At 48.7% G+C, this 26143-nt stretch overlaps 1 protein-coding gene across 1 annotated transcript in view; it reads right to left on the reverse strand.

The window, feature by feature from the left end:
- Positions 1–2387: 2387 nt before the first annotated feature.
- XKR6 (XK related 6) overlaps positions 2388–26143 on the reverse strand; it is a 316982-nt gene continuing 293226 nt past the window's right edge. Inside the window, exon 3 of the mRNA XM_004433517.2 lies at positions 2388–4846. Coding sequence (XP_004433574.1) covers positions 3885–4846 — 962 coding nt within the window. The 3' untranslated portion in view covers positions 2388–3884. The remainder of the gene's footprint in view (positions 4847–26143) is intronic.

The raw sequence follows: 26143 nt of genomic DNA on the forward strand, positions 1-26143 counted from the left end.
ATCAGCCAGATTTTAGCGATACTGTTTATTTCTTAGAACGAAAAGAAGAGCCACATTTTCTCTGGGGGTTTGTGGGCATATTTGATGGGGGGTGGCAATAGAGAAAGAAAGGGGGACGTCTTTCTATTCTATTCTATAGCTCCCAGTACAATGTGCTTATCTCCTACCAGAACTAAATATTGAGAGTTAATTAGTTTTCACCTGGAGTTCCTGGGCAAGAAGTGGGCCCAAAGATTCTTTTCTAAAAGCCTCATAGGCGTTCCCCTTGGGAGCAGCTGGGGCAGCAAGAGCTGGTGCCTCGTCACCCATAAGGGGTTTGGCAGGGGCTCAGGCAGATGACAGACTAAAAGCAGATTTCCAGTGTAGGATGAGGCCATCACTTCTCACTGGGAGCACAGAGTGACCCTGCTGCAGAGCAGCCGAAGGGATCTGGGTTTTCAGGACCAAAGTCTCCTGGGTAGGGACTCAGAGCATTGAGAGTGTGTGGATTCCCACGCCGACGCCCAGGGTCCTCCCACTGGAGGGGAAGCACACTGGTGGGGGAGAGAGGACCATGGGGGAGGTGATGGTTGGGACTGGTGGAGAGATTGGAAACGTGGGGAGCTGCAGAGGCTGCGGATACTGAGAAGACAGATGAAAACTCCCATCTGGTCATTCTCTTTATGTTTCCCTCCCTCCCTCCTGTCTTCTCTACTTCTTTCCTGACTTTTCTTCCTTTTTCTGTCTCTTTGCAAAGCTGGATTTTCCTGCTGCCACTCATAGAAGCATATTGCATTTCATCCTTAGGAAAGGAGCTGGCACGATGCGGGGGTGAGGAAAATATGGCGCGGGAGGAGCGTGCCCTCCTGTCTGAGTCTCGTGGAGCCCAGTCCAACAGAGGTTGAAAGAAAGGATTTCTGCAATATCCTGTGATCTTCTCATCTGCTCCCAATGGCTAAGGCCCCAGATGGCCTCCCTGGGTTGGAAGTTGTCACCCCAACTTTTGGCGCTCTAGATCAATGACTGTCAGCAGCTTTCTCGGTTGCATGTAAACACAAGCACGCACGCACACACACGCACGCATGTGCTGAATGTGGAGTAGTGAAACAGAGGCGGCAGGTTAAGGCCTATGACTGTGCCAAAATGAAAAAGAAAGAGAAATGGAACGAATCTAAGAACAGACAAAGAAGCCAAAGTGACAGAGGTCCTGAAAGGATGCACGGGGGCAGCATCAAGGATTGCTCTAGTGACTGACACCTGCAGGGCTCCAGGCACACAGAGCCCCAGGGCTCAGGCAGACAAGAGCTGGGACCCCAGTGAGCCGGCGGGGACGGCCCCTCTCAAATGGCCTCACCTCCTCCAGCCTCAGCAGAGTAAGCAGCGAGCTAAGCCCTCGATAGGGAGCCAGAATAAAAAGGAAAAGCACCTCTGACCAGATTGGAACTCCCAATTACCTACTGAGTGGCCCGTGGGCCTGTCCCTTGGAAGGATGGAGACAGGCCGTATGGCTGGTCTTCACCAAGGCCTGGGTGTGCTCTGTGCATCGTGCTTCCTAGATGGGGGGGCACCAGGGCCACAGGCTCTCTGTGCCTCTCCTCCCGCCCCTCCTTCCCACCAGGGAGGACCCTAGGGGACAGCCGAGTCAGGGAGGGGGACAGGATGGCACTACCAAGTTTAGTAATAATAAAGGAGCTCAAAGGGATCCCAACACAGAAAGGAGCATCCAGATTTACAACTGAACTGAAGTTTAAAACTTATTCTTTTTTTTTTCCTCGCAGATTTTGAAAAACAATAAAGGGGGTAGGAAGGAGAAGCCTCCTTGAATAATAATTTTTTTTTAAAAAACCCACAAACATAAAAAAAACTCCTCAGTTTTTGAACTTCTCTTAAGAATAGTTCAGTGTGAGGACTTGCACCCTAAACAGTTATATCTGGAATTAGAAAACAAAATCGTAGCTACACACAACAAAGATTAACAGTATTTACTTAAAAATTGTGTGTGTGTGTGTGTATGTGTGTGTGTGTATACTTATATATATATCTTTTTTGTGGAGATTTTTTCTTTTTGTGTTTTTTTTCTTTTCCTTTTTTTTTTTTTTTTTTGTGCCCAAGTAGAGATACGATGGGATTGAAACAATGCCTTAGAACAGAATATTCCTTACAGGAGCAATACTTTGAAAAATAACATTTAAAAAATGGTTGAACATACTTGCAACACCTCCAGAAATTCAACTTGGTACAATGAGAAAATCAATAATTGAATCAAATCTGCACCCAAATGACACCTCCTCTAAGACCCAGAGTATGCTGCTGGTGTGAGTCTCGCCATCCTCACAGGGGCTCATAGTCAAGCACCACCCCCTCCTCCTGGCTCCCCCAACCCTAGTCCCCTTACACTCCACCTCAGCCATACCCAGTGTCCGTCTTACATCGGTTGTCTACATTTCTGGCAAGACCTTGCAGCAGACACACACACACACACACACACACACACACACACATATACGTGTGCTGTGGGCACACACACACATACACACACACGCACGCAACACACACAAAATTTCCCACTCAATCCAGATGCACCAAGTGAGCTGAATGACTTTCAGCCAATCACAATGGTGAAAGACAGAAGCACCAAACAGTCTTTGAAATGGGTCGGTTATTACAATTTGACGTTTTTTTTATATTCTAATTTTCCTCTTTGTGTTAATATTTTTAAAAAGCACAAATGAAAAATGAAGAATTCTTTCCAGATCAATTTAAGGCTTCCCACCAAATGGAAACAGAAGAGGCCTTACACAATATCATATGTGAGGAATGGATACCTTTCACGGCCTTAAAATGACAGAACAAATCATTTTTGCCAGTCACTGATTAAGTATTGTGCCTTTAAATTGATGTCATTCTTTTTGCTACTATGCTGAGTTTTATTATTACTGATTCTCTTTGATTACATACATGGAAATCTCTGTTAATTTGCCTTAGAATTTCCTGTTCTTATCGAATTATTGGGGTGGCTTTTTCTTTTGTTCTGTTTTGCTTTTCACCAGGAAACAAATGTGATTCTTACTAGGTGAAGGCTAAAATGGCACAGAGGCAGCCTTCAAGGAGCTTTTCCAGACATTTGAGTTTCAAATGGCCGTTTGGCTCCTCGAAGGCTCTAGTAAGTTGGGGCGGGGACAGAACAGGAGAGAGAGAAACCAAAAAGAGGGAGAGGTTTCTATGCCTTTGCTTTTGGTAAATTTGTTTTCTTCAATACAAATAATCAGATAGGAAGAATGATTGCTTTGTGTTTTCGTTGGTTGGCTTTTGTTTCATTTCTAGATTTGTTTCATTTGATTGTTTAATTTTCCCTCTCCTGGTGCAAAAGTCACCAGAGAGTTTTGCATGAGCAACCGTGACAGTACTTAATGAAACTCAGCACCTAAGGGCATAAGGCAGTTGAAGGTTTTTTTGTTTGTTTGTTTGTGTTTGTTTTGTTTTGTTTTGTTTTGTTCTTTCAATCAGCACCAATCCCGGAAATGATCTACACTTGGTGTAAGGTATAAAACTTGTTTTTTCTTTTGGAGTGGAGACAACTCCTCCTTCTCCACCTTATGAACCATAGTGTGGGATTTTTCAATACTGTTTCTTATGTGTAAAAAACAAAAGAAAGGTTTTCTTTTTGTTTTTACTTACAAAACATAGAGAATATCTTTGTATACATACAGCGACTGGAAAGAAAGCTTATCTGAAGGGGTTGTGACTTATTATTTTCTTTTTTTGTAGCATTGGTGGTGGTGGTGGTGGTGGTAGTGGTGGTCGTGGTTCTGTGTTTTGGGGGAAGGGAGGGTTATATTTCTTGCAAGCGGTGTTTACCGCAAACTGAACTTAAGGTCCCCTTCTCAACTTGGGTCAAGATGCTCTTAGAGTGAAGACTCATACTGTAGCAACTCATAAAGGAGCGGTCCATCTCTATACCGAATGCCTACCGCGGTGGGGGTGACATACTGCAGAATGTTAATAGTCCTTCTCAACCTCCTGTCTACAAAATGAGCATCCCAAGCTGGGTATCTTTTCCTTGGCATGTCAATCTTAATGAGGGGCCCTTCTGGGGGATAAGGACGCCCTAATGGGGTAGGGGGCATGGGTCTCACTTGGAAAACGGGCAAGCAAGTGTCAGCCGTGAGATCCTCCTGTTGTTCCGTTACGGCTCTGGTAGGCGTGACCTGAGTCCCCCGGTACCCAGGGATCTGAGGCTCCATGGGCTCAACATCGGGGGGCAAAGGGATGCCCCAGAGCAGCTCGGCACAACAGGAGCTGGCCAAGATCTTAGCTCGAGGCCCCGTGGGATGCAGCACACCATAATAGAAGAGCATCAGTGCGATCCCAGCCACAAAGCTAATAAAGACACAACACAGTGCTGGCACCGCATAGGAGTCAGTGGTCTCCGGGTCTCTGTAAAAATACCAAAGGACTGTCAAGGCAGCATTCTCAGTCAAGACTATCGTGTAATATGCAAACATTCGATATCGAGTCCGCCCTTCCTTGACGTTAAACCAGCAGAAAATGTACACAATCCCTACCACCATGTTGAAGAGGATCTCCTCCCACTTGGACATGCAGAAGTCTGTTCCGCCATGGATGATCCAGAAGGCCATGGCACACCAGTGAACCACCACGAAGATCCCGAAGTAGAGCTGGAAGATGGAAGCAAAGAGGGCAAAAGAGATCACTCTGGATGAGATGGTGAAGATGCGCCAGAAGACGTGGATGACGGCCCCTCTGTAGCTCATACTCTTCTTGTCGTCCCTGGAGTCCCGCAGCAGCTTGTGATAGGAGGCTAGCACCCAAGCCAGGGACATCAGGGAAGTTGCAGAGGAGACACCTGCCGGAAAGACACAAACCCACACAGTCAAAACCTGGGTCATCAACCTCGGGGCACAGCAGGGCTGCCAGCTGAGGAGACACCCCCACATACCACGAGCTAAAGGAGGAGGGAAAAAGAAACAGAATCAGGAACTGAACTTAGAGGTTGCAGCTGCTCCCTATTTTAAATCTAGTTTCTGTTTCAACAACCCAGCCCAGAACTTGTGGAGATCCGCTGCTCAAGAGTGCAGCTGAGACTGACGTGCCTTTCCAAGGGGGTTGAGAACCGGGGCCTCTGTTCACTACATCTGGCGGGACCACGTGTGTTCTATTTTAAGGAATCATGAGCTCACAAGGGGCCCTGTTGCACGTAGATGTGTGGCCAGGGTTGGTGTCCCTTGACCAGCAGCCTGTGCTCTCAGAGAAGCCCATAGAAGGATCACCAATTGTGAAGACCGACAACTTGCTCACTGGCCCCCGTTCCACAACTGTTCTCCTTTGAGAAGGCACCGGAGTCACACCGGAGTCACTCTTCTGCCTTTTCATCAGCTCCCTCAAGGCCCCAGGGAGCCCCTAACTGAACATTCTTCCAGTTAGCTTCTCCCGCATCCACTATCTAAGGCCACCCTGATCAAGGACCCCGGGATATGTTGCCTGTCTCACTGGCTGCCTGTCTCACTCATTCTTGCCTCTCTTGGCCTCCCACAATCCTTGCTGCTTTCTCCAACCAACCACTTCTCAAAGTTCTCTGAGGCCCTGACTGGGAGGCCCTGTCCTTCTCTAGTTTTGGTCCTAACTCACCAGCCATGTAACTCACAGTTTGGGGATGCATTTTCCCCTCACTAGCTTGATGAGGTTTGCAAGGCCTCTGCACATCATTCTCTGCATTTCTCCTCAACGGGCAAGTGGATGTGTCTGATCCCAAGTGATACTTGAATTGCCGTAGAGCAATGTTATTTATAACGCTGCCTATCTGATAGTTGTAAGTAAATCAAACTAAACACAAGAAATAGTTATCAGAGTCTCTCCAACTCCACCCACGAGCAAGCAATCATGAGTCAGGTATTGTCACACAGTCTCCTCTCAAGCATGATTCCCCGTCACCCCTTGACTCCCCCACACATTATCTCCACTCAGTCCATCTTTAGCACTTCTTTTGTCTTTCCTTTCTCCCAAAATTTCAGAACTAAATGCAAGTAAATTCAGCTGGAGTCCCAAATACTGTCCCACTGGCAACCATCTCCTTACCAAATTCCCTACTCTTACACCAGAGCGCAAACCCCAACAACATTCTTCCAGGCTAAAGTCAGTTACCTAGTCATATTCTCTCTTAAGCTCAGAGGTCAAATCCAGGAGCCCCATTCATCAGGAGACTAATTAAACTGCCCCAGAGCTCCAGCCTTCTATCTGTCTTCCCCAGGCCCCTGCTCACCTCTCCACTCCTCTGCAATCCTGAACGAAGAATCCAAGTCTTCATTTGAATCAAAGAGATCAAGAATCAAAGAATCAAAGTCATTTTGCACCATCACCACATTTGCTGCTTCTCATCCATCTCATGTAGCCCCTTCCTTCCAACATTTCAAGGAGATGCTCAGCTTCACAGCTTGTGGAACATTATAGGGTGATAACAAAAACAGTATGTTTGCATAAGCACAGAAAACCCCTGGATGGTTAACTGTTACAATAAATATGTGTTGTTTTGGTAATAACAACAACAACCAAGATTGAAAACAAATAGGGGAGAAACAATCCCAATTTCTCCACAGAAGCCAATCTTGAAAACACCTAATGATTTTCCTCTCACTTTTCTGGAAAGTTCTGAACACAATACTTATGAGTCTTGCTTTGCCCTTCGTACACACAGGGCATTTCCACCAGCATCTGATTAGGCCATGCATGCTCTGCAGCCATGTCACAGTGGTTATGCTAACCTTTTAGAGCCACATTTGTGTTGTCTGTTGGGTTGGGGCAGGGAGGGTCCTCTTAGGAGTCACATGATTTAGGCTGTAGGTTTCTGGAGGGCAGGGAATGTACCATCATCTTGAAAGTCTGTGTCAGGCTTACTACCAACACTGGAGCATCCTTAGAAAGTTCCTTTTAAACGCCTTTGTGACATCACCCCTCTCCTGGTGAAGTCCTTTCATGATGTTAATAGTGATACAACTCGGAGGTACTACCAACCCTTGGTAATCAGAGGGGAGTTCTACAGAAGCTGAATGGGAAGAAGGCTTGATTTTTTTGTCCCTTCTAATAAAGCAAAATGTATGACTTCCCCTGCCCTCAGATGAGCGAGTGCCAAGCACACGAATTAAGAAAAAGCAGCTTAGCTTTTGGCAGAGCACGGTCTAATTCAGTCTAATTCTGAGCATGGTTTTGAACAGACCTGGCGTGCAGAGGCAAGACAGCCCCCCAGCCTTCATGGTCCTGGTTTCATTGTTCTGTGTGTTGTGACATTAGCCTCATCCATACCAAAAATGAATAAAGGGGAATTCTATGTCCATCGATCTCATGTGGCAAAGCCAAATACAATTCTTTCATTATTCTTTCTGAGTCACTTATGCCATTTCCAGATCTGTCCATGTGGTTTTGAGGGCTGGTGTTCTCTTCCTGCCTCACTCTTCACGAGGTGTTGCAGAAACCACGCCCCTCTGAGCCGGCCTGTACACTGCCCTGGTTCTTGGTCAGTGCTTCTGGAATTTCTCCCTAGGATACAGCACAAATACTCCCCGTATATCATAAGACACCACTGCTAAATTATAAGGAGGGCTGGGGAGACAGTCATACAGAAGACTGAGATCTGAGCGCTCGGCCTGGGGATCTTACCGCTGTGCCTCATCTTTTCCCGACTTGGTAAAGTTGTAGATCGCCAGACAGTACATCCACAGTGAGCTTCACAGACCATCCACTTCAACCTCCTCGTTCAACAGGAAACAGAGGTACAGGGATTTGGTGCCTTGCCCAAGATTACCCTGACAACACTGACGATCGGAAAGAGGCCCACAGTACAGCTCTCTGCCTGCCTTCTCACCTAGTCCTGGCTCTCCATTCTTTCTCCATCTTGTCCCTTCGTCAGCTGGGCTCTCCGGAGGCCCACCTGGTAGCACCTTTCCCTGAGGTCATTTGTAACAAAGGCCAGCAGCCTTCTCTAATGGCAGGTGCCTGTTGTAGCGCCAAGTCGTTGGTCCCTCAGGCCATGTCCTTGGCATTGTGAAAATGCTCCAAGTAAAAGGAAAGAGGAAAGTTCTGACGTCCGGCTCAGGTGCAGGGTGCTCAGGGCAGAGGCCCTGCCCAAGACCAGAAAGAGTGTATCTGGCTGGGGCCTCCCTTCTCTTCGGAGCCTGACTGTGGCGAGCTGGGACAGGAAGGAGCGTGAGCAGGGGCTTGCAGCCATTCTGCAGCAGCCCCATTCTCTCTGCCAGCAGCATCGACAGAGATAATCTTATGGTGGGGATGAGTGGGGGTGGTCAAAACCCTTACCCTGCCCCTCTCTATTCACCACATCACCAAAAACTCCTCATTCTATGAAAGGCTCTAGATTCATTGTTTGGGCTCAGAGTTGGTGTTGCTGGAGGGCTGAGTACATCCCAGAGAGGAGACTAGAAATACCAGGCCCACTTTAGGACCCCATTCCAGAGTTGATTACTCACTGGACGCTCAACAGAGAGTGACTCTGCCCTCCAGGAGCTCAAGAACCAATGGTGGAGGCCATTAGACACACTTGTTTTCAACCCGCCCCAAGGGAACTTGTCTGGACTGAACAAGTCAATGGACCAAATGTCCTGTGACTTGGCTACTTTTGCATAGTTGCCCTGGACAAAGCCTACAGCCTCAAGAACCCACAGCACTGTAAGTGCAACTCTTCCTCAGAGGGCCGTCAGTGGAGGGCACTTCAGGGCAGCCGGCTAATTCTGGGGACTCAACTGGGGCAGCGGAGGGAGGGTCTGGACGGATGCACTCCCAGTCAGTGTACCTGGCTGTCCCAGAGACACAGCGTGATTCACCGAGCATGTACACACATTATCTTACTTAGAAGAACCCTTTGATGGAGATACCTGTTATGGCTGAACTGTGTCCTCCTACCAAAAAAATTCCTGGATTGAAGCCCTAACCCCCAGGACCTCAGAATGTGACTGCATTTGGAGACAGGACCTTTAAGTTAAGATGAAGTCATTAGGGGGGTCTCTAAACCAATCTGACCAGTGTCCTTGTAAGAAGAGATTTGGACACAGAGAGACACAAGGGATGCACTCACACATAGAAAAGACCATGCAAGGACACAACAAGAAGGCAGCCATCTGCATGCCAAGGAGAGAGACCTCAGGAGAAACCAGCATTGCCAACACCTTGATCTCAGACTTCCAGCCTCCAGAATCATGAGAAAATAAAAATTCTGTAGTTTTAGCCACTCAGTCTGTGGTATTTTGTTACAGCGGCCCTAGCAAACTAATACAGTGCTCTAATCTCATCTTTTAGATGAAGAAATTTAAGATATTTTTCAAAAATCATACATCTTCCAGAAGAAGAATCAGGATTCAAACTCAAAGCCTGACTCCAGTGAACCTGAAAGTAACCACTGTACTAATGGACCCGCCAGACGTGGCCTTAGTAGGGCTGGATGACGGGAGAGGAAAGAAAGTCTGAGTGCAAAGGATTTGAATCTTTTGCCAAGAGTGGACAGGAAGTGTAGTAGCCGTGGGTATTTGAGAGAGGCCCCCGATTACGGAGCTAAAAACCAAATTTGAATTCTACTCCACCTTTCTCAGGAGAGTAACATTCAAGCCACAAAGAAAGAGGTGACTCCAATAGAATTAACTGAGATCACTTTCCCTCTGTTAAGTGATTAATCTTCAAGGGCCGCAGTGTATTTCTTTAGGCAGAGAGGAAGAGCAGGGTTTTCCCTCTCTGCAGTGGCTTATTTGGAAGATTTCTGTCTTGCCTAAGGTCAACCCAGAAGTCAATGCATTATCCTGGCCAAGACCCGAGCCCAGGGGAACCAGCTGTGGAAGCAGCCTCGTGGCCCCCAGTGAAACTCTCATTCGGACCTGGGAGTGTTTATGATTTGCTCTCACAGCTCGATCACTTTCTGCATTCCAAAGGTCAGACTGGAAATTGTTAAACATGTCACGTTCAGCTGTGACAAGTTCTGGCAGTGACCTTCACAGCTTACTCAATTTTCCTGATGCAGACCAGGAGGCGGGGCTTGCAGCTGGCCCACTGAGCTGACCAGAGTCCAGCCCAGACAGCTGGGAAGTCACTAAGCCGGAGCCTCCTGGGGGGACACTCCCCTGAGAAAGGCTTGGGAGAGGGGCCTTCAGGCTCTGATCACCGGACCTGCGGTCTAAGCCTTCCAGAAATAGAATGGCCACACCTTATGACCAATGGAATAGAGCATGAGAGGCTGTGATCTGCAGTTGGATGCCCCTTACCAAGGAGGGTAGTCATCAGGGAAGGCCCAACTTGGTGGTGTCAGTGAAATACCCGAGGGTCACTACCAGTTGAACTGTTGCCAGTTAAGGAACAAAGCAAAAAATGTGAGTGTGGATGTCCCATCATGTGACAGGCATAGTGACAGGTGTCTCAGGAAGGACAGGACTCTAAAATCAGAGGGCGGGGGCAGATGAGGCAGAAGAATGAGGAGGGAGGGTGTGATGCAGTGGAAGGGATCAGGGGCAGCCGGAGGGCCCGGCTATCGGGTAGGGAGGCTGAGATCTGGCAAGAAGAAGCAGGCCCATGACTCAGGATGGACCAAGGCAGAGCTGACAGAGGGGCCAGCATATGGGAGCCTTGATATGTCACCAGAAAGGAAACTTGAAGGAGAAACCAGAATGCTAGAGCGTCTCACAGGGAGAACACAGCAGGTGGGTGCAAGGAGTGCTCTGAGAAGCCACAGGAGTTTCTCAGATGGCCACGAGACTGTTTCTGGGAGAGAGTGGATGAGGTCAACTGCAGGACTTTGTTCTGTGGAGTGGGACGTGCATGCCCAGCTGCCCCCCTCTGCCCTCTGCTACAAAGTGTTCCATCCCACCACCGAATCACATGTTGGAAAAACGCTTAAGGAAGAGGGATTGGAGGGAAGCGGGTGGAGCAGGGGTAGGAAGAGTCAGCCTACAGACAGTGCACAGACTCCCAGCTTCCTCTCCCCTGACTCGTTCCCATCAGCACATAACCATGGTCATGTTGCCACCATTGTACAAGGAGTAGCTCCTTGGACGCTGCATCCTCTGCCAGTGAGACCCCACCTCTCTTTGTCTCCTCTCCTCCAACTTTCTAGAGTGTAATCTCCTTGCTCCCTTAACTCTCCCACCTCCTATTTACTCTGACCTCTCAACCTCAATGGAGAGGTCTCATTGGGTTGTCAACCAATTCGTAAGTGCGACATTCGGAAGACTGGTTCCATGCCTCTCCTCCTGACTCTGTGTGATGTTTGGCATTTGGATCCACTCTGTCCTTCTTCACACTTGACCATTAGCTATCCCCTAGTTATGGCATCCTTTCTCTGATGGGCTATTATCCCCATTTCACAGATGAGGAAACCGAACCCAAAGTTAAGAGACTTGGATGTGGCCACAGCCATGTTCTGACACTGCATACTCCCCTAATTTGTATGGCATTGTACCCCAGTGGGCTGGCTCCCTAGAGATTCCCAAAACCAAGAAACACGCTCAACTAGCTGTTTGTCTATCTGCATGTCAAGGTGAATATCTATCTCTTTCAACCCTTACCTCCTTCCTCCCTACCACTGAAGCTAACATTTGGGGGACCTCCACCATCTGCTCTTCAAATTCCCATTGTGTGTTTTCCCCACATCAAGTTCCCTTTAAATGGGTAATTCTTCCCTTTCCACCCATCAAACTTCCCCCATCTTCCTACATTTTTAAAAAGCCCAGTGTCTTCTCAGAAATGCTCCCAGAAAAAGATCAGGCAGCTGTGTGCATGGTTCTCTAAGCATCATCGCCTGTCTCCTGTCCTCATCTCCACCTAGGAGACACAGCCAGGGAGTGATAGTACTTTCCTATCTGGGCAACGAGGGGGAAGGAAACAAGCCTCACGATGCCGTCCATGAGCCAGACTCAACGACGTGAAGCAACCTGGCCAAGGTTGCCCACGGAGTAAGCAAGGGCATCTGAGAAATTATACCATGCCCTGGCTGAAGAAAAAAAATCTCTTTAACATCAGGGAGCTGGTCCAAGGGGGACAGAATTCAAATCTGGCCACTACAGTGGAATCTCTGCTGTAGAGCATTGTCTTACCATGGTTTATAGGAAATATCTCTTTATGGGCTCTGAATCCAGGCTTATCACGTCATCTGCTAATCTCTAATAAGTTTTCAGTAACAATCATACCTCCCTTCTGTTGAACAGCCACCTTGGCCCAGACTCTGTGCGAGGCACTTGACATACATTAAGTCCATTATTCTTCCCTACAAACAGATCTGAGGTAGTGGGCTGATTTTAAGATACAGAGATTAAGGCTCACAGGCTAAGTAACTTTTCCATATCAAGTAATTAAGAAATCACAGAACCAGGATTTGAACACAGACCTGTCTAATTCCTAAACTCAGATTCTTTTTTAATCACTGGGAAAGGTATATCTCCCCATCCACACCCAGAAATTAATGAATTAGCATTCAGATTTGTACTTCGACTTCTTATCAATTTGGTTATCCATGTGTCAGCCCTCCGATCACCTCTATGAGCCCTGACGAAGTCAAAATCCCCCCCTGGAAGGCCCTGAGTGTCCCAGTAAGTGTGGAGGTGGCAAACCTCTATTCCATCACTCTTTCTCCAATTATTGGAATGGCTTCCTAACTGGTTTCCCCACATCCACCCTTGTCCCAACAGTCTATTCACAATACAGCCAAAGAGACTAAGCTAAAGTATGTCCTTCCACATGGTCTCCCAGGCATGGCAGACTGTCAATGGTCACTGATTTTCAATGCCTTTCCCTCAGGAGGATGTGAATTCCTGCCCTGTTGAACTCAGGGGTGGCCTGTGACTTGCTCTGGCCAGTGAACCATGAGCAGAAGTAAGTGTGTAACTTTCAGGCAGAAGGGCATCCTCTCCCTTGCTCCAAGAAGAGGCTGCCCCACCAGTGACCTGTGATAGATATGCAACAAGCAAAACATGAATCACAGTTGGCTTAAGCCGCTGAAATTGTTCAGGTATTCTAAACCACAGCATGGCCAGCCTATCCTGACCGATAGGCCATTTTGCTCACTGTTAATGCCAGGATCCTAATAAGGGCCTTCAGGGCCCCGCATGATATGGCCTTGGAGTTACAGATGTGTCCTGTCAATTCCCTGCTTATGCCCTTCAGTAGTTCCCTTCTCCAATGGGCTCAGAGCTAAGCTCCTTTCATGACATCAAGGCTTTCATTCAAGGCCCTACAGGAGGCAGCCCTTTGCCCTGTTGGAGGTCACCTCACGCCAGCTCCTCACATCCCCTCTGCCCCAGAGGTGCTCCAGGCACGCTCCCACCTCAGGGCATATACACTTGCTCTTCCCTCTGCCTGAAATGCCCTTCCCCGTAGATATCCCAATGTCACCTCACTGAGACCTTTACTCAGAGACCAGTTCTCGGCCGGGCCATCTTGACCACCACACTGAATACGGCACCCCCAGTGCCTCCTCCCACCTCAGCATTTCCCACCACCTGGATATACTTTATCTCTTACTTGTTCCTTTTTTTTGAGTCCATTTGTCCCCTGATGCATACGAGCTCCCCAAGGGCACGGCAGTGATTTGGTCTGGTCCTTCTGAAACTACATGCAAAACTGTGTGGGCATTTTTCTCATGAAAGAGTCCACAGCTATCCTCCAATTCCCAAGTGGGCCCGTAGGGAAAGGGGCCTGTGACGCCACCAGCTGTCACAACCTCCCACCATTATCCCGGAATGTGGGAAAGAGGGCTTCCCTGGGAGCCTCCCTTTATGCCTTTGTCCTTTAGGAAGAAAACCTTGAGGGCAGAAGACAGAGATGAAGAGGTACTAACATTTATTGAATGGTTCCAAAGTATCGGGCTTTATGCCAGACACTGTGCACATGTTATTTCATTTAATCCTGACAATAATCCCATGAAATGTCGATTGGTGTCCCATTTTACAGAAGAGGAAGCCAAGGCTCAGAGGGGTAGAAGGATTTGTCTAAGGTTACTGCATTAAGCATGTCCTTTTATCCTAATGCTTTGACATCTGGGGCCTTGTGGACCCTGTAGGGACTGCCCCTCCCAGGGTTAGAGAATTCTTAGAAATGACAAGTTACTGGTGCCTTTCGTATGCAAACCAACCAATCCTGAGCCCATACCCCAACCACCTCCTTTACTGGGCTCTGACACTCAGGGCCATTATCCACCTGCCCTAAACACCCCAGGGCCAGATACCAGACTACTAGGGACAGCCCCCAGGCCCCAGAGCCTGCTGAAATTATTTGGACTAGCCGATCATAAACCTGCTTGCCTGTTCCTTCCCATGGAAACCACAGTAAAGGCTCTCACCCACATGTTCCCCTCACTCTCTCTGCCTCCTGATGGACCCTGGTGCTCCTCCCTGTGGTGGACCACAAGAAGGTACCAGCCCTCCCCTTAAGGAGCTTCAAGGTCAAATACTGGTATTTAAAGGACCCAGCAGGAGGAAAGCTAAATCCAGCCCCCTGCTTCACTTGTCTTTTCTTTTTAAGATGCTGTCAGAGCTATCAAAATATCATCTTCACAGCCAGCTGGATAAAGGCAAACTTTAGAGATTCTAGAACAAATGTCAGCCACTCAGCTGGCGTAGCACAAGACTTGCAGATGTCTGGATCCCAGTTGGCCTGGACCATACTGTGAAGAAGGCCATCTGCCGTCACTGTAAAGTTCCAGTAAATCCATTCTCATTGAGAAGCAAACAGCCAACCAGACTCAATGCCCTGATGCTCCCGAGTGACTCATTTTAACAGAGGCCATGAGTGCCTGGAAAGGACATGGATTCTGGTGTGAACAGACCAGCCTTTAGTTTATTGTTTGTGAACCATGGGTAAAAATGTGCAGTTGGAATATTCAGTGAATTATGAACGTAAAACATATAGGCATATACCTTTAATACAGACATACTACAGTATATATTTATATATCTATATATAGTGTATGTATATATAGAAAGAAAATATACAGTGTATTTGTACATATTGACTATATACACACACAAACAATATTCTATGGCACCAAAGATGTGCCTACATGCTATATTTTCTCTCTCTCTGTATATATATATATACTCAATTATATTTGAAATGGTATTATACATATTCGTATGTTTACTTGTTATTGCCTGTCTCCACTAAAATGTAGGCCCCTTGAGGGCAGAGAGAGCCCATCTGCCTTGTTCATCTCTGTACTCTCAGCGGCTAGCACAGAGCCTGGCATATGGCGGGAGCTCAATGCAGACGTGTTTAAGTGAGTCTGTGTAATGCATTATCAGTGACAGTCAGACTTACAAATAATATTTCATTTCGACAAAGCCTAAGTTAAATGATTCCCTCATGAAACTGTGCACTACCACGAGAGGAGCAGGCCTGTGGCCAGGGGCAGGAGCATCTCCCAGCTCAGTCTCACCTTGCAGGCCCTGTGATTCTAAGTGTGTAGGTGGGGGGAAAGGAGGGGCCTGCTGGGATTCCAAGATTCTGCAAATGATGTAGATTGAATGATGTAATTTAATCTTATTTAAAAAATAATCCAAGGTCATTCCCTCACCTAGACCCATAGTAAGCCTATGTAACCCTTACCCCGACCCCCAAGTGTAACTTGCCTCCAATCTCACAGGGCCCCATACAACCTCTCTGAGTAGAGTGGGGCAGATATGATTATTCCCATCCTATAAAGGAGAAAGCAAGGCTCAGAGAGGTTAGATGATGAGTAGAGATCACCAGCAAGTTAACAGCAAGTTAATGCCCCCACAGCTGGCATCCCCACAGTTTCTCCTGTCACTTCCCCTCTGTCAGACTGCTCCTTCAGCCAACTGGCTCAGCACCTGCCTGATAGATCACCACATGCTCTGACCGGCACAGAAGAAATCCTGGGAGAAGAAGGGCTTGGGGCAACTGGGCAGGGGGCACCACCCCCTCCTACATCATGGACCGAAGGGTGGGGAGTGGGGAAAAGCAAGAGCAATGGCTGGATGGAGGCATGAGACTGGCCATCCCAGAATCCGCCTTGCTGCTGTTGCTGTGTCTTCTAACCTGGCCCCCCTTGGCGCTGTGCTGGGCCAGAACTAGGGCTCTCTCTTGGCCTGATTAGCCAAGAGGAATAGCCCTTGCAGCCCTGGAAGAGGGCATCTAGTGGTTAGGTGGAAAGGGGTTCAAGTTGTGGCCCACCCATTTGCTAGCTGGGTCACCGAGCAAGTCACTTGAACAATGAGGAGCCTCGGTGTTCAAAAGGGATGACAACAAGGCCTTCTTCCTGGAGCTGGGGTTCGGGTGAAAGAGAATGACAGATGTACAAGTGCTTTGGAAATTGTAAAATGCTTCACGTGCGGTAGCTTTTATTAAGTTTTAATATTTCTGATATCAGAACGAATTAGCGCCAAGTCAGAGGGAGCAGAAAACTTCTGCCTGGAGGTGGAACGGCTCTGAGCCTGGTCAGCTCAGCTTCCTAGCTTTGGTTTTCCTCTGTTTTGGTTTATAAAATCCAGGATTTCAAGTTTTTTGAGCTTTGCCACGGGATGTCAAGAGCGCTGTTGCTGGCCTGTTGGGAATATTTCAGGATGAGATCAAACCTCTCGAGGCAAAGACAAATGTCCCTGCTGCCTCCTCGTCCTGTCCCCTGACCCTTCAGAAACCGTGATGGTGGAGGGGGGTGCAGGCGTTGTGTGGGAGAGGACTCGGAATGTTAGAGTCATTTAGAAGCTCAGAAAATCTTTCTAGAAGGCTGGGAGTCAAGGTTGGTGCTGTCTCCCTTAGTGTGGGATACAATGTGGCCGTCAAAGCCCTTGAAATTCTGCCAGCCCAAATGGACTTGAGTTCCTTCACCTGGGGCCACTGAGGCCCTGAGGGTGACAGCCCTTGATTAACCAGAACCACTGTCCTCACTGTGGATGGTTCTGGCCTCACCAGCTCTACTGGCCGCCCAACCATACTAGCTGTGCTTCTGGATAGAACCGTGGAAGAAGCTCGGGTCCTGGGCGCAAGGGACACCGCTGGCCCTCAGACCACTGTTTAGCTCCATGGTAGCTCAGTTGAGCAGTGTGGCAGGAGGAGGCAGGACTGCTGAGCAGGTGAGGTTGGCGCCTGCCTGTGTGGGGGCTGACTCAGGAGTGGCCCCTGCCCCTCAGCCTGAATTCTCAGCACCGAGTGGCCTGGATGAGAAAAGCCTGCCAGGTAAAATGACTTTACCCAATCAGAGCCTTGCTGAGGATGGCAGCAATGTGCGCCTTCGCTGGTTGACAGTAAAATGACTAGCCACCATTGTTAGAGGCCTCCTTTATGCCAAGAACAACTGTATTTCACCTCCTCCTGATTAAACCCCTCTGAGGCAGGAGGTACTCACTGTGGTTTATAAATAAGAACCCTGAGGCTCATAGAGGTTAACAGTCTTGTCAGAGAAGATGCGGCTTCTAAGTGCAGGGCAGGTGTGTGAAACCAGGCCCCTGTGGTCCACACTGGGAACTTTCTACAATGCAAAACAGGAGGCCGCACCTTTTCTTAAAGGTGATAGTCTCAGGAGGCTACCAAGGGACAAGCAGAGAAGGACTCAGAGTGCTGGTTCATTACTGGTAAAGGGTGAGGGGTGAAGGCAGTGATGGGGCTCCCGTAACAGCAGGAGGTGGTGATGGGTCCTATGTTGTCACAAGTGGGCGAATTTTACAGCTGACAGGCTCCTGAACTCCAGGGTCTGGCAGCCTGGGGTGCATGGTGTGAACACACGAGAAGGTCTGGAATTAATATAGGGCTCAGCTCCCCTCTGGTCAGCGTGAGACCCCAACCTCACCTCAGGTTGGCCCTGGAGTGAACGTCGGAACTCTAGAACTTCTCTTAATGTTCTGACCTACCTAACACCTCCAATTGGGTCCAGAATTAAATGGGTCCTTGGGCTAATTTTGTTTTTTTTGTGAGGAAATTTAGCCCTGAGCTAACATCTGTTGCCAAGCCTACTCTTTTTGCCGAGGAAGACTGGCCCTGGGCTCACATCCCTGCCCATCTTCCTCTATTTTATACAGGACGCCGCCACAGCATGGCTTGACATGCTGTGCGTTGGTGTGCGCCCGGGATCCAAACCCTTGAACCCTGGGCCGCCAAAGCAGAGTGCGTGAACTTAACCACTACGCCACTGGGCTGGCTCCTTGGGCCTAAGTTTTACTGATGAAAAAGTTTAGGCTCAGAAAGGATGGTTCACCCATAATCCCACTGGAAGTGGAACAGCTTACAAGGATTCACCCCGGTTTCCTTCTTTGCTATGCCACCCCCTCCCCAGTGGTGAGAGAAGTGTGACGCAGGAAGACATCATTCGTGCAACTTGTACGCAGGCTTTCTTTCCTTGGAAATCTTAAGGAATAGAAAAGACGTTTTAAAGATCATTTAATTGCAGTCTTTCCTGGAGCTAGAAGTCCCCATGAGGCCTGGAGTTCGTGATTGTCTCTGATGTGAATGTCTAGCCTAATAATGAAAGATTGCTAGAGCCCGCATTTCGCTGCGATTCCCCCACTTTTCTCTTCCTTACGGTCATAGCCTGCCAGGGCTGACAGGGGCTTCGGGAGCCCCTCCTGCCCTCACTCATGTTGCCCAGGCCCAGAGAAGACGAGATTCGAGAGATTTGCCCAGTGTCCCTGGCGTCCCTCTAGCACAGTGCACTCACAACCAAGTGCTCCTTCAGCCGGCCGTTCCCTGCGTAGGAAAGTAGGGGCAGATCTCACATGGGAGCAGCTTTATGAGGGGCAAGGGGTCTTTGTGGGGCAATGAAGATGTTCCAAGACTGATCATGGTGATGGTAACAACTCTGCGAATACACTAAAATGGGTGAATTATACATTATGTAAATTGGATCTCAATAAAACTGTTTAAATATTTTTTTAAAAAGAAGAAGAGCGGCTCTGCTGGCAAGACCCCCAGGCAGGGCTGAGCTACAGAAGCGGCCCATGGAACCGGCTGGGATTACTCCCACTCACCTCAGCCTCTTTGCTGCTCACACACTGGAGGCTCGAGGCTTTGCCCTTGGCTGTTCCCTCTTCCTGGCACACTCGCCTCCAGGAATCTGCAGGGCTGGCTCCCTCGCATCTTCACATCTTTGTTCCAAGGTCACCTTCTCAGGAAATCTTTCCTGGTCGCCCTATTGAAAGCTGCACAAGGCTCTGCTCCCCCTCCCATCTCTCTTCGCCCCTTTACTGTTTTCCTTAGCACTTATCATTTTCTCATAGATAAAATAAAATATTTGTTTTGTTCATTGTCGGCTTCTCTCTACAAGAAATGTAAGCTCCATGGGGGCAGGGCTTCCTATCCGTCTTGTTTATTGCTATATCCACCCCCAGCTCCTGGAACCATGCTTGGTGCGCGGTTGGTGCTTCATAAATTGTTACTGAATACATGAATAAATGGCCCAATCACAGGTACTGCTCAGGCTCCTGAACTCGCAGCCCTCAGAGCCTTCCCCGCCATCTTGCACTGGTCAGTCTGTGTGGGCTCATGCCTCGATGGCCCTCTTTGTTCCAGCATATCTTGCACAAACATCTCCAGGTGGCCAATTGCTATTTCATGTGTGTTCACTGTAACAAAATCTGTTTAGTTTGCCTTTCTCATGTTTTTTCTGCTGCTTTAAGAACTCTCCCTCATATGTACATACTACATTTTCTTTTGCACTTAAAAATTTAAGAGGGTAAATCTCATGTTAAGTGTTCTTAACACAACTGGGAAAAAAAAAAAAAAAGACTTCTGCCTCTCTTTTTCTCTTGCCAGTTGTTAGGGGCAACCTCCGCCAGAAGCTGGATTGAGCTAGATTGATGCACTGAAAGGATTTAGGTCTCTCTTTAAAATCCTTGCAAATTGTGTTTGAAAGTGCAAGGTTTTTTTGGGGTTTTTTTTTTTTTTTTTTGGTGAGGAAGATTAGCCCTGTGCTAACATCTGTTGCCAATCCTCCTCTTTTTGCTGAGGAAGACTGGCCCTGGGCTAACATCTGTGCCCATCTTCCTCTACTTTATATGTGGGACGCCTGCAATAGCATGGCTTGATTAGCAGTGTGTAGGTCCACGCCGGGGATCAGAACCTGCGAACCCTGGGCCACCGAAGTGGAGCGCATGAACTTAACTACCATGCTACCGGGCCGGCCCCCGAAAGTCCAGGGTTTTCCCGAAAGTGCAGGGTTTTAATGTTCTGTTTAACAAGCAGCCACTGTAGCTGAAGAGGCACAGTGAGCTGGAGTTGGCTGGTCAGGGGCCCCCGTGTATAGACGCCAAGCAGATATCTGATGGGAGAGAGGGAGGGCTGGCTCCTCAAAGAAGCAAAGGAAACAGAGCTGGAGAGAGGCCATCCTCGGGGGAAACAGTGGGGCCAAGTCTGTGTTCTGGCCAGAGAAGGCAGTCATGTCTTCGTGTATCTCTCATTTCGGTTATGATGCAGACAGCCAGGAGAAGGGGATGAACAGGGAATTGAATACCCTTTCCTTTATTTATCTGCTCCAGCTAAGACACAGACATGTGATGAGCAGCCTGGAAGTTGAGATCAAAGGCTGGAAGATCTTTGTACCAATTTGGTCTGAATCCCCCGCGTATCTCGGAGATGGGCAACTCCAGCTCAGCCTGGCGTGAATTACAGAGAAGGGCTCTGATTCACCAGGGTCAGATCAGGCAGTGGCTGACGATGGTCAGGGATGGGGGGCACAGAACTCCCTATAACTCTGGACAAGGTGATGCATTACCTAATGTTGTTTGATGCAGTGGACTGGCTGTTTTAATAACAAACTTTACTTCTTGGTAATGAGGAAACAGAGCGGGAAATATACATCTCTGGTGTAGAGCATAGATCCATCACCTTCGGGACAGACCACCAGATCACCATCACTTTCTGGGCGGCAGCTTCACCTAATTTTAACCAAAATATGATATGATCAAGTAATCAACTTTTGTGTCCCACACTTAGAGATTGACAGCTAATGTCCATATAAGCAGCACTGCAAAGAGACTGTTAACAGCACGGGTCAGATCGGTGCGGTGGGGTCCCAGGTTCTTGGTCTCAGACACAAAAGAATTTGAGAGTGGACACACAGCAGAAGTTTTAACAGAGGAAGATTTATTAGCAAAGCGAAAGTACACCCCCAAGGGGAGGGGCGGGCAGGCTCGAAGGAGCAACTGCACCAAAGTTGTGGTCAGTGGTTTTGGAATGTGGGTCCGGGGGTGGGTGAGGGTCTTGGAACGTATGCCAATGGCACATTGTCTCCACCCTCACATCGGGAGGGGGAGATTTTTTCCTTACGTAGGCATCTCCGGAACTGTCATGGCGGTGATCCCTCTGGCGGTGGAGGTGGGGGTCAAAACCACAATGCAAACGAGGGTATAATGAGGCGGTCGGGGCGGGGTGGGGGGGGGGGTGTATGCCGCACGTCAGAAGAGCCGCTGGCCGGTAATTAGGAGGTTGCACCTGGTGGAGTGACCTTGCTCCCAGCTCATATCTAGCTTCCCGCCTATCTCAAGCCCACATAAGAAAAAAGAAATCTCCCAAGAGGAGAAACAAGGAAGTCTTTCATCGTGGGGGGAGGAAGGAGGGGAGGGCTGTTCAACCAGTCCAACAGCTGAGAAGCAGACCCCTAGGCCTTCCCCTCACCTGAGAACCAGAACCAGGAAGCTTCTCAATTCACACAGAAGGGAAACCTGATCAGGGAGACAGACGGAGGAGCTGATGCTTCCTGGGGGCTGCATTTCATCCTCACTAGGGAAAGGACGACTTGCTCTTGGGGCTGGCAGCTGAAGAGAAAGGCACAGACAGTTCAGCTTGACAGGAGCAGAGAAACGCCAAGGGACACTTGCCTTTCTGAAGCGCTCGGATGTTGTCAGTCAGCTCTTGCTAGAAAAGAAGCAAATGTGAAACTAAAGTCCAAGTCAGTGGAAGGGCTTTTGATGCAAAAGGAGCCAGCAAGTGGAGCTAAGAAAGAAGAAAACTATTAGAGAGGTTAATTAATGCCAGAGAGACAGAAAGAAAGAGCCCTAATGGGAACTTAGAACTCATCATTTGTTTAAAAGAAAACCGATGTTTAAAGGCAGGGTTTAATATTTTCTCATACTTCCTTGTCTCATAAAGATACTTGTTTTCACATAAATTTGGTACTAGATATCCGTGGCTATTGATGGTTATGTGGGGAGTGGGGACTATCTGGGTAAGCCTTGGTGTTTGAACCACATCCTATAGAAGCCATGCTACCATCTCGACTGCAGGCCCAGTGTGGCAGGAAAGAGGAGGCTTTTCTGAGAGCTTTCCTTGCTGTGTCACCTTGGGCAACTCAACTCTCTATGCTTCAGTTTCCCATGTGTTAAACAAGGAGAGCGGGCTAGACGGCTTACACTAACCATTCCAGTTCTAAAGATGCTGTTGTTCTAAATCCCTTTGCAACTGTGAGGTTGGAATCCCTTTGGAAATTGTGAGGTTAAAGTTTCTTGACACCAACCAAAGGTGCCTTTCTGGGTATCCTCTCCCAGCAGCTGCCCCACCTCTACTCACAGGGTCCCGGTCATCTGTTCAGTGTGGCACAGTGGAGCACCATTTATGGGAATAAGTCAAGTCTGCTTTTGAGCCTCTCTGAGAGAACCCCCCGTCCTAGGGAGAAGCTTGTCCCCGATGTGGGCTCCCTGAGCAGGGCTGGTCTGCACCGTGCCAGCTGACCCTGTTCTGGCGTCAGAGGTGGCTCTACCTTCAAGTTCCAGCCTCAGCCCAAGCCCTGTGATGGTCTCAAGTTCTGACCCCATCCAAGGACTTCCAGTCTTGCCCCCTAGCTGAATTAGAGGATCGAGGGGCACACAACAGCTCAGGGGACATCTGGGGATGCCCGGGGTTTTCTCTGAGGGTCCCAGAGGGATCTAAGAAGACTGAAGGGACGTGCGCCGTACTGGAAATGTGAAGCACCAGGTTTTCATACCAAATCTCTCACTAATTAAGTAGGCCACCCACTCGTGTCTGGAGAAACTGTTAGTCTCTGGAAACAGAAAAAAAACTACCCCCAAAGAAAGGCCAGTCAAAGGGACATGAGCTGTGTGTGTCCTTCTCACTAACAGGCGTCCTGGGGAGCTGGGAGAGTCCTGGGTCTCAGGCCCGTTCCCTCACCTCCTGGTCAGGCTAAGCTTAGCTCGATGTTAAGACAACAAGGCTTCTCCCTCAGTGCTCAGCAGAGGTGGCTCACACAAGATGCTCTCAAAGACTGAGAACATTGTCAAAAAGCCAAGCCCTGGGCAGAGGTTCCAGGGGCAAGAAACAGAAGCACCGTCTTCAGACCTGGTCAGTATAATTGCATGTGGGGTACACACACACACACGCACGCACGCACACACGCATGCACACACACGCCTGCTGGAGCTGGCGGGTCCGTGGCGCGTGTCAACCTTGGCTCCCTCCCCATGTCAGTGACGGCTTCCTGCAGATGCACACAAGTCTGTCTCTTTGAGACTCAGCCACAGCATCCCTGCTAAGCGCACAGGCAATGGAGCCGGACTGCCTAGGTGAGGATCCAGCTCCATCATTTACCAGCCTCGTGGCCACCTCGTGCATATTACTTACCTCTCTGGATCTCAGTTGCATCATCTATAAAATGACAATCATAAAAAGTATCTACTCATAGGGCTTCTATGGGACTTGAATGGGTTCATCCATGTAAACCTCTTAAACTAGTCTCTGGTACACAGTTGGGCCCCCCAAAAGTCTTAACTAGCACTGTGAGTGTCATCAGCACCAGCACCATGCCCCACACTCACTGCAATACCCGCTTTGCTCCAGGACCCAGAACCACTCACGACCTGCCGCTCCATGCTCTCTCAGGCCTCCATCTCTTGGCACTGGCGGTTCCACTGCCCAGAAATGCCTACTAACTTTCTCTTTCAGGCGAGCTCCTATTCATCCATCAAGACCCATATCAAATGTTACCTCCTCCATCATGTCTCCAGAAACAGTTACTTCTTCCTCTGCACACATATTTATCACAAAATTTAAAATGCACTGCACCAGACCACAAACTCCTGAAGGGTAGGTGTCTTTGTAAAACCATTCCCAACACAGCGTCTGGCCCACAGCAGGTGCCTGACAAATGGTGGTGGGGAATGCCAGGGGAAAGTGGTCATCAGAGCCCTATAAATAGGATAACTCCTCAGTGTGGGCTTAACCAAAAATGCAGACTCCGGCGCTATGTGGGTATAGCAAGTGGCTACTCCATCCTCTGCCAATGTCCATGTGGAAGCATCAGGAAACCCCAAAAGTAAGGAAGATAGAGCTACTGACTCTTGATCCATGCCCCCAAACCCAGCCCCAGAGATGCTCCTCCATCTTGACATACCCAGTTGGAAACCACCACCGCTCCCTTCTATCACAGCCTACACCCGTCCTACGAAGTCATGTCGATTCGCTCTCCAGGACAGCCCTCAGATCTGTGCACTCAGCATCACTTCCCAACACCTCCAACCCCGGAATCTCACACCTGCCCTCCACAGCAGCCTCTAACTGCTATTCTTCGCTCAGCTCTTGCCCTCCAACCTGCACAGCAGGAAAGGAAATCTGCTTTAAAAGCAAATCTGGGGGCCAGCCCCGTGGCTTAGCGGTTAAGTGAGCACGCTCTGCTACTGGTGGCCCGGGTTCAGATTCCGGGCGCGCCCCGACGCGCCGCTTCTCCGGCCATGCTGAGGCCGCGTCCCACATACAGCAACTAGAAGGATGTGCAGCTATGACACACAACTATCTACTGGGGCTTTGGGGGGAAAAAAAGGAGGAGGATTGGCAATAGATGTTGGCTCAGAGCCGGTCTTCCTCAGCAAAAAGAGGAGGATTAGCATGGATGTTAGCTCAGGGCTGACCTTCCTCACACACAAAAAAAGGCAAATCTGATTGTTTAGCTTTCCTCCATAACGCTTCCCACTGCACTTGGTATAAATCCAAGCTCCTCATGGGGCCCAGCAAGCACTGCCTGGTGGGGCTGCTGCCTTCCTCTCCATCCCCCTCTCACATCACTCTCCTTCCCCCTACTGCCGAGCCCCAGCCATGCTGGGTCCTTTCACTTTCTGGAACAAGCCAGGCTTTTCGTACCTCAGGGCCTTTGTATATGCTGTTCCCTCTGCCAGGAAGGTTGTTTCTGCTCTTCTAATAGTTGGTGGCTTCTCATTGTTTATACTCAGCCTAAATGTCAGCTCTCTGCAGAGACTTCCTCTGACCGCCCCCACCCCAAAGCAGGCTCTCTCCACCCCCCGCCCCATATATCTGTCATCTCAGCACCATGTTTGTTTGCTTCAAAGCACTTATCACAACATGTTGGCTGTCTAATTGTTTCTGTTCTGTCTCCCCAGAGAGATAGGAGACACAACTATGTCTGTCTTCGGCACGTAGTATGGCACATGACTTAGTGCATCTTTGTTGAATGGCAGACTGTATCAAGTGCCCATAATAGGCCAGACAAGGTGCTGTGCCGGTGTGTGTGCAGCTCACTAGAACTTCAGGAAAGGTAGTTATGATTGGTGGTTGTGAGTTAATGGTTAATTTCCAGGTAGGAAATTAACTTGCCCCTGTCATAAAGCCAGTAAACAGCATAGCTGGAACGCACACGCAGCTCTGTCTGGCTTTTCTCGTGACACCGGACTGCTTTCCACACCACATCACAATCCAGAATACCGGCGAAGCTGTCAGCAGACACAACACTCACTGCTGGTGTAAATGGCATGTCAGATAATATGCTCCCTTTATAGCTTTATTTTTATCTTTATTAAAACTTTCAAGACATCAGATTTAAGGAAGATCCTGCTGAAATGCCCAAATGGCTCTAGCGTAATATATATATTATGATGATGATGATGATGACTATTATTGTTATATTTTCACTTGAGTCTGGATTTACGGGAAAATTGGATACAAATCCATCTTGCAGGCTGAATATTGCACTGTTAACCCAGCAGTAAGTGAGGAGTAGAAGGTGGAGAGACGGGAGAGGTGACAAATGTGGGAGAGGTTGGCACTGGGCAGGACCAATGAAGAACTCCCCTGTTACAGCAGTAGCGGTGTTTCCAACCATCTATGAGCATGAATGGTGTAAAGTGGATAGGGGTCATCAAAGGCCCACCAAAGCAAGGCCAAACAGCCATGGATCTCACTAGAAAACTTGTAGTGGAATTCAGAAAGTGCATAA

Source organism: Ceratotherium simum, chromosome 12 (genome assembly GCF_057802395.1).
Source record: "Ceratotherium simum simum isolate JZ-2026a chromosome 12, ASM5780239v1, whole genome shotgun sequence".
NCBI classification, from domain to species: Eukaryota; Metazoa; Chordata; class Mammalia; order Perissodactyla; family Rhinocerotidae; genus Ceratotherium; species Ceratotherium simum.